The 14,357-nt window shown below is 37.8% G+C and overlaps 1 protein-coding gene across 1 annotated transcript in view; it reads right to left on the bottom strand.

Annotated features, from left to right (window-relative positions):
• The window catches only part of Dock3 (dedicator of cytokinesis 3), a 387,335-nt gene that overhangs the window by 56,576 nt on the left and 316,402 nt on the right, over positions 1-14,357 (bottom strand). Inside the window, exons 29-30 of the mRNA XM_010625591.1 lie at positions 2,138-2,232; positions 476-551 (exon numbers count right to left, since the gene is read on the bottom strand). Of these exons, the coding sequence (XP_010623893.1) occupies positions 476-551; positions 2,138-2,232 (171 nt within the window). The remainder of the gene's footprint in view (positions 1-475; positions 552-2,137; positions 2,233-14,357) is intronic.

The following is a 14,357-nucleotide window of genomic DNA, read 5'->3' as shown; positions in this document are numbered from 1 at the left end:
AGACAAAGGGAGGGAGGGAGGGAAGGGGGAGGGAGGGAGGAAGGGAGACACACACATGGGGGAAAGAGAGAGAGACAGAGGGAGATGTATTATGTGACAGCCTGAGTCTTTAATCTTGCAGTCTTGCAGGATGAGTTACTAAATACATGCATATAGCAGATAATCTATTTTACAATCTTAAGATCCTCATTTGTTTTCCTTTTTAAATATCTTTGCAAATAGGGGTTCCCCCTCCCCTTTTCTTTCTTGACTCCTTCTGAAGCTAAGAGCATTGAAAATGAACTAGAAAGCATACTCAAAGGTGTCTGGCTCCCAACATCTCCAACAGAGGTGCTCCAAGGTCACTTTATAATCACCACCAGGCTTGGAAGCTGTTTGATACTTAGAATATATTACTAAAGTAAAAAGCAGTGAGAATAGTTTTTGGCTTTCTAGAATTATTTCAAAGACAGTGTTGAATTTCAGGAGATCCTACCTTGAAGTCAAAGTCTGTCTCCGTGAAATTCTTGTGCAGTGCAGAGGACAGGTATTGGACAGTAGTGACTATAATACTACAGTAAGGAAACAAAGCATCAACAGAATTACAAGAGTAATAATGGCATTTGAAAGCTTTGCATCAGTTGGTTATGGCCCGTGACCAAACTTCCTGAGTACAACTTGCTCCCATGTAAGACAGGACAATAAAGAAGATGGCATACAATCCACAGAAAGCAAACCAGTGTTGGAGGAAACCCCAGAGTTACAAGATAGCACAGGACATCAGTGGGGCCTCAGTACTACTCTCTGGATCATATGGTTCTTTAAGGTTTTTATAGCTCAAGGAGTAATTTCTGGATTGGTATGCAATATATATTATGATCACTGTAGGATGATTTAGAGCATAATTTTATTATTTTCATTGACAATAGGGGGTTACAGTGATTAAATCCTCTTAGTCTAGAGTATCACTCTTAATCTTAGCCTGAGTACATTAAGGGGCAATGGGACGTTACAGTGTAGGTTGAAAGGGAAAAGAATTGAAGTGAGACACACAGGTGAGGGTTTGAATACAGATAGCCCCGGTTACCTGGCTAAGGGATTTAGTCTAACAATGGCCACTTGGGCTTTGGTACAGAAGAGGGACAAAGCAAAACAGTACATTTTGTCTACCAACAAAGGGGGTGATAAATTCTAAGAGTAAAAGCCTTGGGGAAAAAGTCTGTTTCTTAGGCTGGGAGGCCTGAAGGGTTCAAATTAAGAGCACAGAAAAGAAAAACAAGAGCTAAGAGACAGAGACATGAGGGATTCAAATGAAAAAACCCACTATTTGAGAAAATATCCCTGCAACTTTATAACTATTCTTCTATTCTATTCTGGCAAAAGATTTTTAGGTTTTTTTTGGGGGGGAGCCCCATAAAAAGCACAAAGTGGAAAGATAATGCTGATACCTTGCTTATATAACAAATAATTTTACTACATTCTACAAACTGCCAACACACCAGACAGATAAGTGGAAGGAGGCAATAAACTAGGGAGTAGAGGGCCAGCATCCCTCCTGAGTAAAGAAAGATCTAATGAGCCAGCCCCTTACCACATGTTATCACTCATCTGGTTTGCTAAGAGGAAGCACAGGGTGGAAATAGAAATTGACCAGGTAAGTTTGGGGCAGCTTCACAGTAAATTATGTTATCAGTGGTAAAAGCTTTCTAGCCAGGTCTCCAGTGAGTAATTAGCACTACTCTGGGAAGTAAACATTGTCTGGCAGACAACACAATTCAAACTGAGAGGATGACTTCAGGCATTGTCTAAATGTGCAGGACAGAAGAGGCCAATGGCTACTGGTTAGGACTTCCTCAAGAAGTAACACTTCTCTGGTATGGTATTTCTCATCCTTAACATTTCCTTTTCTGTCCTTACAATAATAACATCTATTAGTCATTTACACTCAATTTTTTCAATTTCTTGTTCTTGTCCTCATGGTCAAGGGCCAAGTCCTGCTGGTTGTTCCTCCTAACATTTTTTCCCCCCTTTTTCAATTTCTCTTTTTTTCACCATGGTCTTGGCTTTCATATATTACTTGTTATCTCTCACATATATACACTCCCCTTTGTTTCAGAAGAGTGCTGTGGATGTCAGTGCAGGTCTCTTCCTCACTCACTTGCTTGTGAGCAGTCCCATCACCATCCAGTCCCGAGGGAAGACACTCATCTTCATCAGGTTCCGGAATACACAGAAAATCTTCAACAAGAATTCCTGGTCACAAAGAAAAAGCTGCTATGACACACCACCATTACCATCAGTGCAGCACACATTTTCCCAATGGGCCCTTTCTGGCATCTAGACCATGAAAATGAATGGTACCTGTTATGGCTTGTATCTAGATATGTACCCCGCCCCTAGAGCTGCATGCACTCACAGGTGGGGCTCTTTTTGAGATGGCTGGACCTAGTGCATGTGATACTGGGATCAAGAGTGTGTGATAATAAATCAGTCCACCAATTAGAATTAGCAAAGTTCTGGATGGCCCCACCCAAAAGGCTGGCAGCCTGGACAAGACAAAAGGGAAAGGTAGGCTTGCTTCTACTGCTTGCTGCTTGCTGTCTTCTGCCTGCCATGTCATGAACTGTTTCTTCTTTGTGATGACTCTCTGCCATGCTACCCTGCCTTGGAGCCAGCTGACTATGGACTGAGATGAGACCTCTATAAACTAAATAATTCTTTCCTCCCTTAACTTGTAGATGTTAGGTATTTTGTCCCAGCAATGAAAAAAGCAACTAAGACAGTTCTAGTGGATTAGATTTTGGTTTCTTCTGTGAGTTACTTCTCTCTTAGAGGACACACAGGAGTGAATTCTGGCTATTCTCATAGATCCATGGGAGCAGGTCCAAACAGGGGAGAAGAGAGATAGCTCCATATCTACTCAATACCTGCAGTGAGCGAAGTCTAAAACATAGGGCAAACTGATGCCCAGCAGAACTGATATCAGATTGAATCCACAGACTTCATTCCCGGGGGCCTGGTCATTGAGTGCTTGATTTTAATAACATGATTTTTTGGATATTAAGAACATACTGATAGAAGAAGATTACGAATGGCAGAACAAAATTGGGGATATAGCTCAACAGTAGAATACGTGTTTAACACACTCAAGGACCTGGGTTCAATTCTTAATACTAAGACAAAACAAAATCAAAACAAAAAACCCCAAACCCAAATCCCTCTGAAAATATGCTCTCCATAAAAGCAATAAAATGGCTAAGACTGATCAAACAAAGGCCTGCAACAATTCAAGAACTGTTTACAGTAGGCTCTTAAATTAGGACTGGCCTGACATAGGAACAACTTGGGTTACAACTGGAATTTTAGTTTTAACTTATGAACAAAGTCTTGAGTTACAACTTGAATGCTGGCAACTTGTGCTTGAGAACTGTCTCTGTCAGATACAGATTTAACCCTTAAAGGGTTCTGAGAAGAACATCACAAAATCCTTTCCTGTGTGGGGTTGAGAAATCCTGGGCCAATGTCTCTTTAAGGACACTGAGCTCTGTCTTTATACAAAAGAAAGACTTCAAAGGCAGTGTAGAGGAGTCTGAGCCTTCAACTGACCAATCTGAGTTATAACCAGCCCTCACAAATGAATTGAGTTTGTTAGTCAAGTGTCTACCATATTCAGGGAAAAGAGTAATCTCAGTAAGAACAAAGAGCAAGCATTTTAAGTTGCTCTATTCCCATCTTCTCTCCTTTTCTCTACAGTAGCCCCAGCAGCTATACAACCATGGTAGTCTGAAAATCAGTACTGTAGTAAGCCTCTGGAAGGAACAGAATGGTTTTGGAGCTTCTAAAATAGCTCCAGTATCCAGACAATTGTTATTGGATCTGTTTTGGTATTTCCTTGGGAAAAGCTTGTTTTTATCTCAGCTGACTTGGAATTTACTCAGTGAGAAAAGCTCTATCCCTGATTTTTTTTTTGTGTGAAAAAATATCAGTTACATAATTTAACATCCCAATTGAATGAAGCAGCTATCTTAGTAGGGTCAAACAAGAAAATGGCCAAAAATATGAAGGAAAATCTTGGCAACTGATATCTATATGAGGGGTCTGCAAAGTTCTGACGTATTCATGGCATTATAGAAGGATAAACACATGTTTAAGGCTGTACATATTCCCAGCAAAGATCCGAGAAGCCCTAATTTCTCACTTCTGGTTTACAATGAGGCTTTGTATAAGCAGGAAGTGAAGGCAAAGACAGACTAGTAAATTGGACCATTGAAGGCAAGCCTTGACATATGCAGAGGGTCTCTTAGCAAAGTGTTGCAAACTCAGCAAAGTTATAAAGATTTAAAAACTCTATCAAGTGTATTAGCTGATCATTAACCTAACTGAATGGAGACTTTAGTGGCTACACATAAAGAATATAGACATGAGGGCCGGGGATTTAGCTCAGTGGTTCTGCCGCCTGCCTCACAAGCACAAGGACCCGAGTTCAATCCCTGGCCCCCCCCCAAAAAAATAATATAGGCATGAAAAGATCAGGCCAAGAAAGTCACTAAAAAGATAAAAAAAAACATCACCAACAAAAACCAATAAAAAGCAAAACCTTGAGGATGTGGTATCTGATTTCCAGAATTGCAAAATTATATGAAATGTTCAGTTTTCAACAAAAGTTACAAGACATTAAAAAGCATGGCTCATATACAGGAAAAAAGTCAATAGAAAAAAGCGTAAGGATAATGTCTCATCAAGTAGAGAATATGAATAAAAGATAAATTATTTAAATAGCAACAAACAAATTCTGGGGATGGAAAATGCAATAACTGAAGTGAAAAATTCACTAGAGGGGCTCAAAAGCACATTTAAGCTGACAGAAAAATGAGCAAACAATGATAGGTTAATTGAAATGACCTAGCAAATGGACAGAAGGAAAAAGAATGAAAAAAAGAACAGAGCCTCAGAGACCTTATCATCAGGGGAATAAACACAGTAATGGGAGAACCAGAAAGAAAGGAGAAAGGAGAAAATATTACTTGAAGAAATAATGGCCAGAACTTCCCAAATGTGATGAAAAAAAATCTTTAGTGCACATAATGCGTAAGCTTAATTAACTCCAGATGGGACAGAACGAAAGACAGACACATGACAGTCCAACCACCAAAAACAAAGAGAATCTTGAAAGCATCAAGAGAAAACCCACTCATCACGTAGAAATGGTTCCCAATAAGATTAACAGGTGAGTTCCCAGATATAACAGATGCCCTAAGGCATCAAATTCAAAGCATTAGAAGAATACTTAACTAAGTGTTCTAAATCCAGCAAAATTATCATTAAAAAATAAAGAATAAATCAACACATTCTCAGATAAAAACTGAGAAAACCTGTCCTACAGGAATACTGCAGGGTATCCCTCAGATTGAAATAAAAGTACAATAACTTGAACTACATGAAGAAATAAAGAATGCATATTAAAAATGTTTTGATGAGGCAGGAAAGGGGCAGAGTGGTGATTGGCAAAAATATTCAAAGATCTGGAATTCAGACACTGGAAAATAACAACTTGGTAGATTAAAAAAGTAAATTGCTGAGAATCAGAAAATTAGGAAAATTAGATGGTCCATAACAAAGAGAAAATAATGAAACAATCTGGACTCTGTCCCTGGCTTGTGGCTTGCAGGGAGGGGAACCTGGTTCCATAGAAACAAGGCAAGTGCATGGGAGGGAGATCCAGGGAGAAATGGCAGCAGAGCCACAGCCATGAAATGTAAAAGAAGTGCAGGGTTTTGCTCTGAGGGACTCCTTCCATATGGCAGGTAACAGCTGGAGAGGAATTCCAGCACAGGTGCCACCATATTACTAGAGAGTGTTTAATCAAGTGCCACTTTAGGAAGGGGTTATTTAAATTTGTGACTCAAGTAAATTTGGGAACAACTAAGAAGCAATTTCACTGCAGGGATCCACTGTGACTAAGGGAGATACAGCCGTGGGAGACAGCTGTGGGCAGGAAAAGGGCTAGAAAGAGATCCCTTGAGAAGCTTAAGCTCAGGCCAAGAAAGACATGGGCTTCTCCCTGTGGCAAGAAGCCAGGTCCTCAACTGAACTGAATTCAGAAACAGCTGTCTTTTGAAGTCCAGTATTAAGTATTTGAACTCTTGCCATGCTGCCTACATCAACAGACCTGAGGTCTGATTCTCTCTCCTAACTATGAATGTAAGGACATGTCTAGGTGGGGACACTGCCACAGCATAGAGTGCAGAGGGGCCTCTGGAATACCGGGCACCTCACAAACCCACAGGCCATAAGACTAGGTGAAGAAAAAACTCTGTTTTACTGGACTTCAAAACTGTAGATCCTGGAAGGAAACCACACATTCAAAAATATGGAGAAATTTTTGTTTTGTTTTTAGACTCATTACCTTTTTGTCTTTCTTCACTGGTTTACTGGAGCTTGGGGAATATTCCTTTTTTCTTTATAAAAAGTTAGTACATGTTTGCAGTGCATGAAGTTTTCATTCACCTTAAAGGTACATGTACGTAAAACATCATGTTTTTCATTCCCCCTCCCTACCCAACTCCCATCTCTAAATCTTCTTTTGCCTTTTCATAATTATTGTTAATTTTTGGTTATGACAAAATAAAATTCACATTCATTGTGGGTATGTGGTACATGTACATGATATATTATAAATTTTTAATTTCCTCTTTTTCTGCCTCTTGCTCTCACCCTTGATCTCTAGGACCCCTTTCCATTTACAAAAGAGTATGTTTCCCTCTGTTAGTCCTTTTCGTTTTTCACTTACACTCTTGCCTTACCCACATGAGACATACTATATATTTAAGCTTGTGTGTTTATTTCACTTAACATTAAATTTTCCAGGTGTTTCCATTTTCCTATGTTTCCAGATTCTCTCTTTATACCCTAGTAGTATTCCATTGTGTATAGGCGTCACATTTTCTTTATCCATTTATCTGTTGATATAGGCTGATTTCAGGATTTAGCTACTATGAATTGTGCTATTCTTAACACTGGTACATGTGTATTGCCATAACATGCTGTCTTTACCTCTTTTGGGAAGATACCTAGAAGAGGAAGAGCTGCGTCAAATGGAATTTATAATTTTAGTTCTTTGTGAAATCTTCATGCTGATTTCCATAATGGTTGTACTAGTTTACATTCCCACCAACAATGCAGAAGGGTTCCATTTTCACCAGTCATGTTAGTATGTTATTTATTTGTGATTGTGATTTTTTTTTCTGGTAAGATGAAATGTAAGATGTAAGAGTTGTTTTAATTTGCATTTCTCTAATGGTCATAGATGTTAAATACATTTTTCGTTTACTGGTCATCTGTACTACTTCTGAGAAGCATCTATTCATTTGCCTATTTTTTTATCGGATCTTTTGTTTTGGGTGATCTAATAGTTTTGAGATTCTAGATATTAATATTCTGTGTAATAGCTGGTAAATTTTTTTCCCCATTTTGTAGGCTGGCTCTTCATTCCTGCTGATTGTTTCCTTTGCTGAGCAGAAGCATTTTGACATGATCCAGTTTGATTTTTGCTCTTATTTCTTATACAACTGGAGTTCTGTTCAGAAAGTTCTTGCCTATGACTTCAAGTATTTTACCTATTTTATCTTCCAGCTGGTTCATTGTTTTGATGTTTATAGCTTTGCTCCATTTTGATTTGTAGTTTAGTATATGGTGAGAGACACACATCTAGCCTCAATCTTCTTCATAGAAATGGCCAAGTTTCTAGCAAATCTTTCCTCCAACATGTTTTTGGTTCCTTTGCTGAAGATCAAATAGTAGAATGTGTCAGTACTCTCTATTCTGTTCCATTGATCCACCCAGCCGTTTTTATAAATTATAGGTTTGTTTTTTTCTAATTCAGTGTGGAATGTTGGTATTTTGATTTGGATTTGTGTTAAAAATGTTTTGGAAGTATGACCATTTTGAGAATATTGGTTCTAACTATCCAGGAACAGGAGACATCTTTCCACTTTCAGGTGTTGTCTTCAATCTCCTTTACCAGAGTACTGTAGCTTTTGTTGTAGAGGTCTTTTGTTTCCTTAGTTAGGTTAACTGATAGGCATTTAGTTTTTCTTGGTGCTTTTTTCCCATTAAGTTTATTGGTACATGTGGAGCAAGCAATACAGTTACATTTGTCATTGGTTGGTGCTATTTTGAATGCTATTGTTTTCTTAATTTCTTTCTCACAGAGTTCATTATTGGTATACACATATACTGCTATTGATTTTTGTGTATTCATTTTGTATATTGGCTCATCACTGAAATTCATTGTTTTGGTGGATTTCTTCAGGTCTTCTATGTAGAGTATCATATCACTAGCAAATAATGATAATTTGACTTATTCCTTTCCTATACATATCTTGTTTCTTTCTCTTGCCTGATTGCTAATTTTTTTTTTGGTACTGGGGATGCTAATGTTTTAAGTACTAGATTGAACAGAAGGGATGATAGTGAGCATCCTTGTCTTGTTCCTCATTTCAGAGGGAAAGCTTTCAGTTTTTCCCTACTCAATGTGCTATTGGTATTGGTTTGTCATAAATGACTTTAATCTAATTCAGGTCAGGTATTTCCATACCTATTTTCTTCAGAGTCTTTATCATGAAAGGGTGCTGGATTCTGCCAAAAGCTTATCCTGCATCTCAGATATGATTATGTATTTTTAAACATTGCCTCTGTTTATGATACATTAGATTTGTATATGTTGAACCATATATATCTTTCTGATGATGTGTTGCATTCAATTTGCTAATATCTTACTGAGGAGATCTGCACCTATTTTAAGGAGATTGGCCTGTTTTCTTTTTTCACTGGGTCTCTGGTTTGGGGATCAGATTGATGATCCCAAACCTTTTCATTGTACAGTTTAAGGCATACTGGTGATATAATGTTCTTTAAAGTTTTGTAAAATTCAGCAGTAAATCCATCAAGGTCTGAGTTTTGTTCTTTAATTGGAAGGTTTTTAAATTATTGTCTCAGTTTCATTACTTGTTATTGTATTATTCAAAAAATTTTTATGACTTCTTGGTTTAGTTTTGATAATTCATATGTATATGTCTGTCCATTTCTTCAAGATTTTCCAATTTTTTAGAAAAATTTTCATAGTAGTTACTATTTTCTAGATTTCAACAGTGTTGTGATTTAGTCTTGTTCATTTCTAATTTTATTAATGTTTTTCCCACTTTCTTTAAGTTTGGCTAAAGGTTTATCTGGCTTATTTATTCTTTCAAAGAACCAGGTCTTCAAATCATTGATTCTTTGTATTGTTTTTTCAAGACTCAATTTCATTCATTTCTGTTCTGAGATTTCCTCTTTCTCAGTTTGGGCTTGGATTATTATTTTTCATGTACCTTGAAGTTCCTCATTAGGTCATTTATTTGAGCTATTTGTCTAATGTAAGCACTGACTGCAATAAGCTTCCTTCCTAGGAGTGCTTCATTGTTTCTCACAGGTTCTGATATGTTGTACTTCTATTATCATTTGCTCCCCAAAATTGTTTAATTTCTTCTGTGACCCACTGGGTGCTCAGGAATGTGTTATTACATTTCCAGGTGTTTATATGTTTTTTGTGTTTTTTTTCTGGGATCATTTTTTTTTTTTTTTTTGTACCGGAGATTGAACTTGGGTCCTTGCATTTGCAAGGCAGGCCACCGAACCGCTGAGCTAAATCCCCGGCCATGGGATCAATTTGTTTCATTGTACTTTGGTTTGATAGTCAACATGAGGTGATTTCAATTCTTTTATATTTGTTTAAGCAGGCTTTTTAGACTAGTAGGTGGTCCATTTTGGAGAAAGCTCTATAAGCTGCAGAGGAGAATGTGTACTCTGTTGTAGTAGGGTAGGACATTCTATAGACATTAAATTCCTATGTTTAAGGGTGTGATTCAGCTCTGACACTTACTGATTTGTTTAGTTAATTTACCTCTTTGTGAAAGTGAGGTATTGAGGTCACCCACTATGACTGTATATTTGGTCATTTATTTTCAGCAGCATTTGTCTTATGAAGATAGGTTTTCTAGTGTTTGTTGCATATATATTTACATGTATTTTCTCTTCTTGTTGGATTATTTATTTTTTTGGTACCGGGGATCAAACTTGGCCCTTGTGCTTGTGAGGCAGGCAGCAGAACCACTGAGCTAAATCCCCGGCCCTTGTTGGATTATTTCCTTCACTAGCATGAAGTAACCTTATTTGTCTCTTCTGACCAGTTTTAGCTAAAGTTTACTTTGAGTAAAATTGCTACCCATTCTTGTCATCAGGGTCCTAGATGTTTTCTACCTTTTGATTTTTAGTATATGAATGACTTTTTGGATTAGATGAGTTTCTTGAATGCAACAGACTCTTGGATTCTGTTTATTGATCCAGTTGGCCAATCTATGTCTTTTAAATGAGGAATTGAGGTCATTAAGAGAGTTATTAGGAGAGGTTTTGATTAATTCCCATCATTGAGCTCTTTCTCTCTTCATGACTCCTTTGTTTTTCTGTTCCTTTTTTGTTTTGTCTGTTTGCCTTGCTTGATCTATTCATTCCATCTGGATTTTTGCTTTTATTTGCTTTGTCATTTGGTCTAGGATACTTTTGAGTGTTTTCTAGAGTGCTGGTTTAGTAATCATAAAATCTCTTGAGTTGTTCTTTTTCATCAAACATTATTTTTCCATCTATTTTGAGATAACATTTACAAGTTAATCTGGATTGAGAATTGTTTAGTGTCTGAAATACTTTACTCCAAGCTCTTAGGGCCTTTAAAGTTTGTGTTGAGAAGTCTGCTGTAATTCTAATGGTTAATATTTATATGTGATTTTTTTTTTGTTTTTCTCTGACAGCTTTTAAAATTCTGTTCTTTTGTTGGACATCACACATTTTAATTAGCAAGTATCATGGGAAGTTTATAATTGGTGTTCTGTAAGCCTTGTTTTTTTTGTATGATGAGTTCTTTCCTTATATTTTGGAAGTTATCTATTATGCTTTCTCTAAACAAATTTATTATTCCATGTGTTCTACAACCTGGTTTCTTTCCAACTCCAGTTAGCCTTAGGCCGGTCTTCTTAGTGTTGTTGAGTAGATGTTGGGATGAATTTTCTTATTTTTCTATCATTTTGAAGCCTTCATTTAGAAATTCATCATAATTTACCAATTTGAGCCTTGATTTCATAGTCCCTATCTTCATATTGGTCACTTCAGCAATTTATGAATTCTGCACATTTTTAAAAAACCTGTTATTTGCATCTGGTACTTTTTCATGTATTTTATATCTGTGGTGAATTTGTCATTGATGTTTTGACCCATTTTGGTCAGCTCTTTCAATTTTTTTTTCCTCTGCTATCTATATTGGTCATTTTGTAAGATAATTCTATGAACTTTTAGGTCATGTCCTCTTTGAATTCACCTAGTTTCTTTAGCTCTATTTGATCAATTCATAAAGTTTCATTATCTATTGCTTGCTGTCCTCTCCACTGGTGCTCCCTAGTTTTGCCTTAGAAGAGTTGGGAGACCATGGGGACCATCTGTTTACTTTTTTTTCCATGTGTGTGTATTTGTGTGTGTGTGTGTGTGTGTGTGTACTGAGGGGTGAGGTCAGGTACAGTGAGGAGAGACTGCAGACATTATTAAGATCTCTTTAGCTGGATTCTTCCTTCCAGCAATATGTGCACAACTGAGCTGGGGCTTTAGCTCAGTGGTACTGTGCCTGTCTCACAAGCACAAGGTCCAGAGTTTGATCCCCAGCACAGAAAAAACAAAACAAAACAAATATGTGCACAACTTTATTTGCCCATCGATACTGTTCACCCCTGTGTTATTTAATTAAAATGGTTTGGACTGTGTCACTGTGTTATGAGGGGGTAATTACTATTGGTTATAACAGCATCAATGGATCTGATCTAATATAACTTGTACGAGTTAAACCTTGCATATATAGTTTCTCCCTTTATCAATAACCTTTTCAGGCTCTACTATCTTATTAATGGTTACTCTGTGATGTGGAAGGATATGGGAAGAGAAGAGACGGGGGAATAAATGAAAGGAGTCAGTAGGATAAGTGAGAGATAGAAGAAATAATAATAGATAAAATATAATTGACCTGGGCCAGATTTTGTTAGAGATCTTTTATGGTTGGAGTAAAGAATTAAATGTTCAAGATTTTAAGAGGATGTTTGTGGGGGCAAGGATGTAGGAGGAAGGAAGCATAATTACAGATTAAGGAATGCTATAAGGTTGTCAGAAACTGTTATTTTTTGAGCACCTATAAGGTAGAGAAGAGGCAAAGGAGGACAAGGAGCTGGGTAAAATAAGGAAGAGCAAAAGGAATAGAAAAGATAGGAGAGAAAGTTAACTTGAGATGACAGGAATGTCTGAGAAAGAGTGAAATCTAGAGAAAAAACCTGAAAGGAAGAATCTAAAGTGGGAGAAAGAAGTAAATAAGAAAATAGTGGTGTTACAGATGCTAGAGTTAAAGAAAAGGGGCAGGGAGATGAGACAAGAGAGAAAACAAACTACATCAAAGCAAAAATAAATTAACAATAAAGACTATGGGTGGGGGGGCGGAGAGAGAGGGAGAGAGAGAGAGAGAGAGAGAGAGAGAGAGAGAGAGAGAGAGAAAGGGAAAATTACAGGGAATTTGGTTCCAGCACTCCAACAAAAGAACCTACATGCAATTCCTTAGTGACCACTGTGCCACAAAGTCAAAATGTCCACACAATTCCTTTCTAGTCTTTGTTACAGTCTAGTTGCTGGCAACCACACACAAGCACTGTAGACAGCATGTGTATGCTCTGGTGACTAAAGTGGTGTGCTGGCATACAGGGTGGGTATACAACAGAGTTGGCATGCATGTGAGAGTGGGTATCTGAAATTGGGCAACTGGACTCACAGGGCAGGTGCTGAGTTCACTGGGCATATATACCTGTATGGTAGCAGGCACCCTGTATTTCAGGGTGGTGGCAGAGAAGTAGGCTTGTATACTTGTTACTTGGCAGGGAAACAGGCTTGCAGGGTGGGTGCCAGACAAGTTGGGTATGCTTGTTTGTGTCTCTGCAGACAAGCAGGCTCACAGGATAGGTACCAAGTGGACTGGTCGCTGCTGCTTGCAACTCTTCAGGAAACAGGCTTGAAGGACAGGTGCCAGTTGACTGGGTATACATGCCAGCACACCTCAGTGGGCAAGCAGGCTCGCAGAGCAGGTACTGGTGGACTGGGTGCTCACACTGGTGACTTGGCAAGCAGGTGCATGAGACAAGCTGATTCCAAATGGAGTCAGTTTGAGTGTAATTTGCCTGTTTATCCTCTTTCTGCTCAGAGTTAGGGGTGTGTGTGTGTGTAGCTGCACTGCACTGCCCTGCCCACAGTAAGCATTAGAAGACTGCATTTTATTTCCATTTTTTCATTTTCTCATATTTTTTCTTTTCCCTTATTACCTTCCCCCTACACTTCCCACTTTCCCTACACCTTTAGCCCTTTTCTTCCTATTTCACATTGTCAATTATCTCATTAGGATCTCTCCTTATATCTTGTTTAATTAAAAAATTTTTTATATTTGCATTTCCCATTCCCAATTTCCTGTATCTTTAATAGTATAACCACGAGGCTTTATTAATCTTTAGATAGTTAAATCTGTTATACTATTGAATTTTATCATTAGTGGAGGTATAGTTATCACAACTAGATACAGTAGTACCTTGGTTCATGAACTTAATTCATTACACAATTCTGGGAAAGATGGCTGCATTTGTGTTCACATAGGTAAGATGGCCATAGATGTGTTCTTCATCTGAAGCAGAGTTTGCAAATGGAAGCAGGATTTTTCTGAATGCTTCTGTTAGCAAACCAAATTGTTCATGAAAAGAAGGGTTTGTGAATCAAGGTATTACTGTGCTTGCTGTATATCATTATCAATATTTGATATATCTTAGTGTTTACACTGTAATTACTGATTTATTTTCTAAGCTTAAGAGTGGCATATTATTTGTTCTTATGGTATATCAATATCCAATTTGTCTTGTATGATACTACTATTGGTGACTTGATGTTGCCAGGGTTGCATAGCTGTTGCTATTAATAGGTTTCCTCTGTATGCCAATACCCAGATTACCTTTGTGTCATTAATGATATTATGGGCAATTCTTGGACAGCTTGGTGCTGAGTCAATTATACTGCATCAGCCCCTACCAAAATAATAGAAGTGGTCAGATCTTGGGGCAGAGGCAAAGGACTACAGCTAGCCATGCCCTGAGTGTATCACCAAAAATCAGATTAGAGATTTCCATACCAGCAATAATGTCTTTCAACTATAAGAAAGCACAGACTTAAGCACAAAACAAAGCACAACAGAAACATTAGAAAACAAGGCAGTAATATGGCCTGCC

Source organism: Fukomys damarensis, unplaced genomic scaffold (assembly GCF_012274545.1).
Source record: "Fukomys damarensis isolate Sample0158 unplaced genomic scaffold, DMR_v1.0_HiC HiC_scaffold_37, whole genome shotgun sequence".
Taxonomy (NCBI): domain Eukaryota; kingdom Metazoa; phylum Chordata; class Mammalia; order Rodentia; family Bathyergidae; genus Fukomys; species Fukomys damarensis.
The sequence above is the reverse complement of the archived record's forward strand: the minus strand, read 5'-3'. Positions and strand labels throughout refer to the sequence as shown.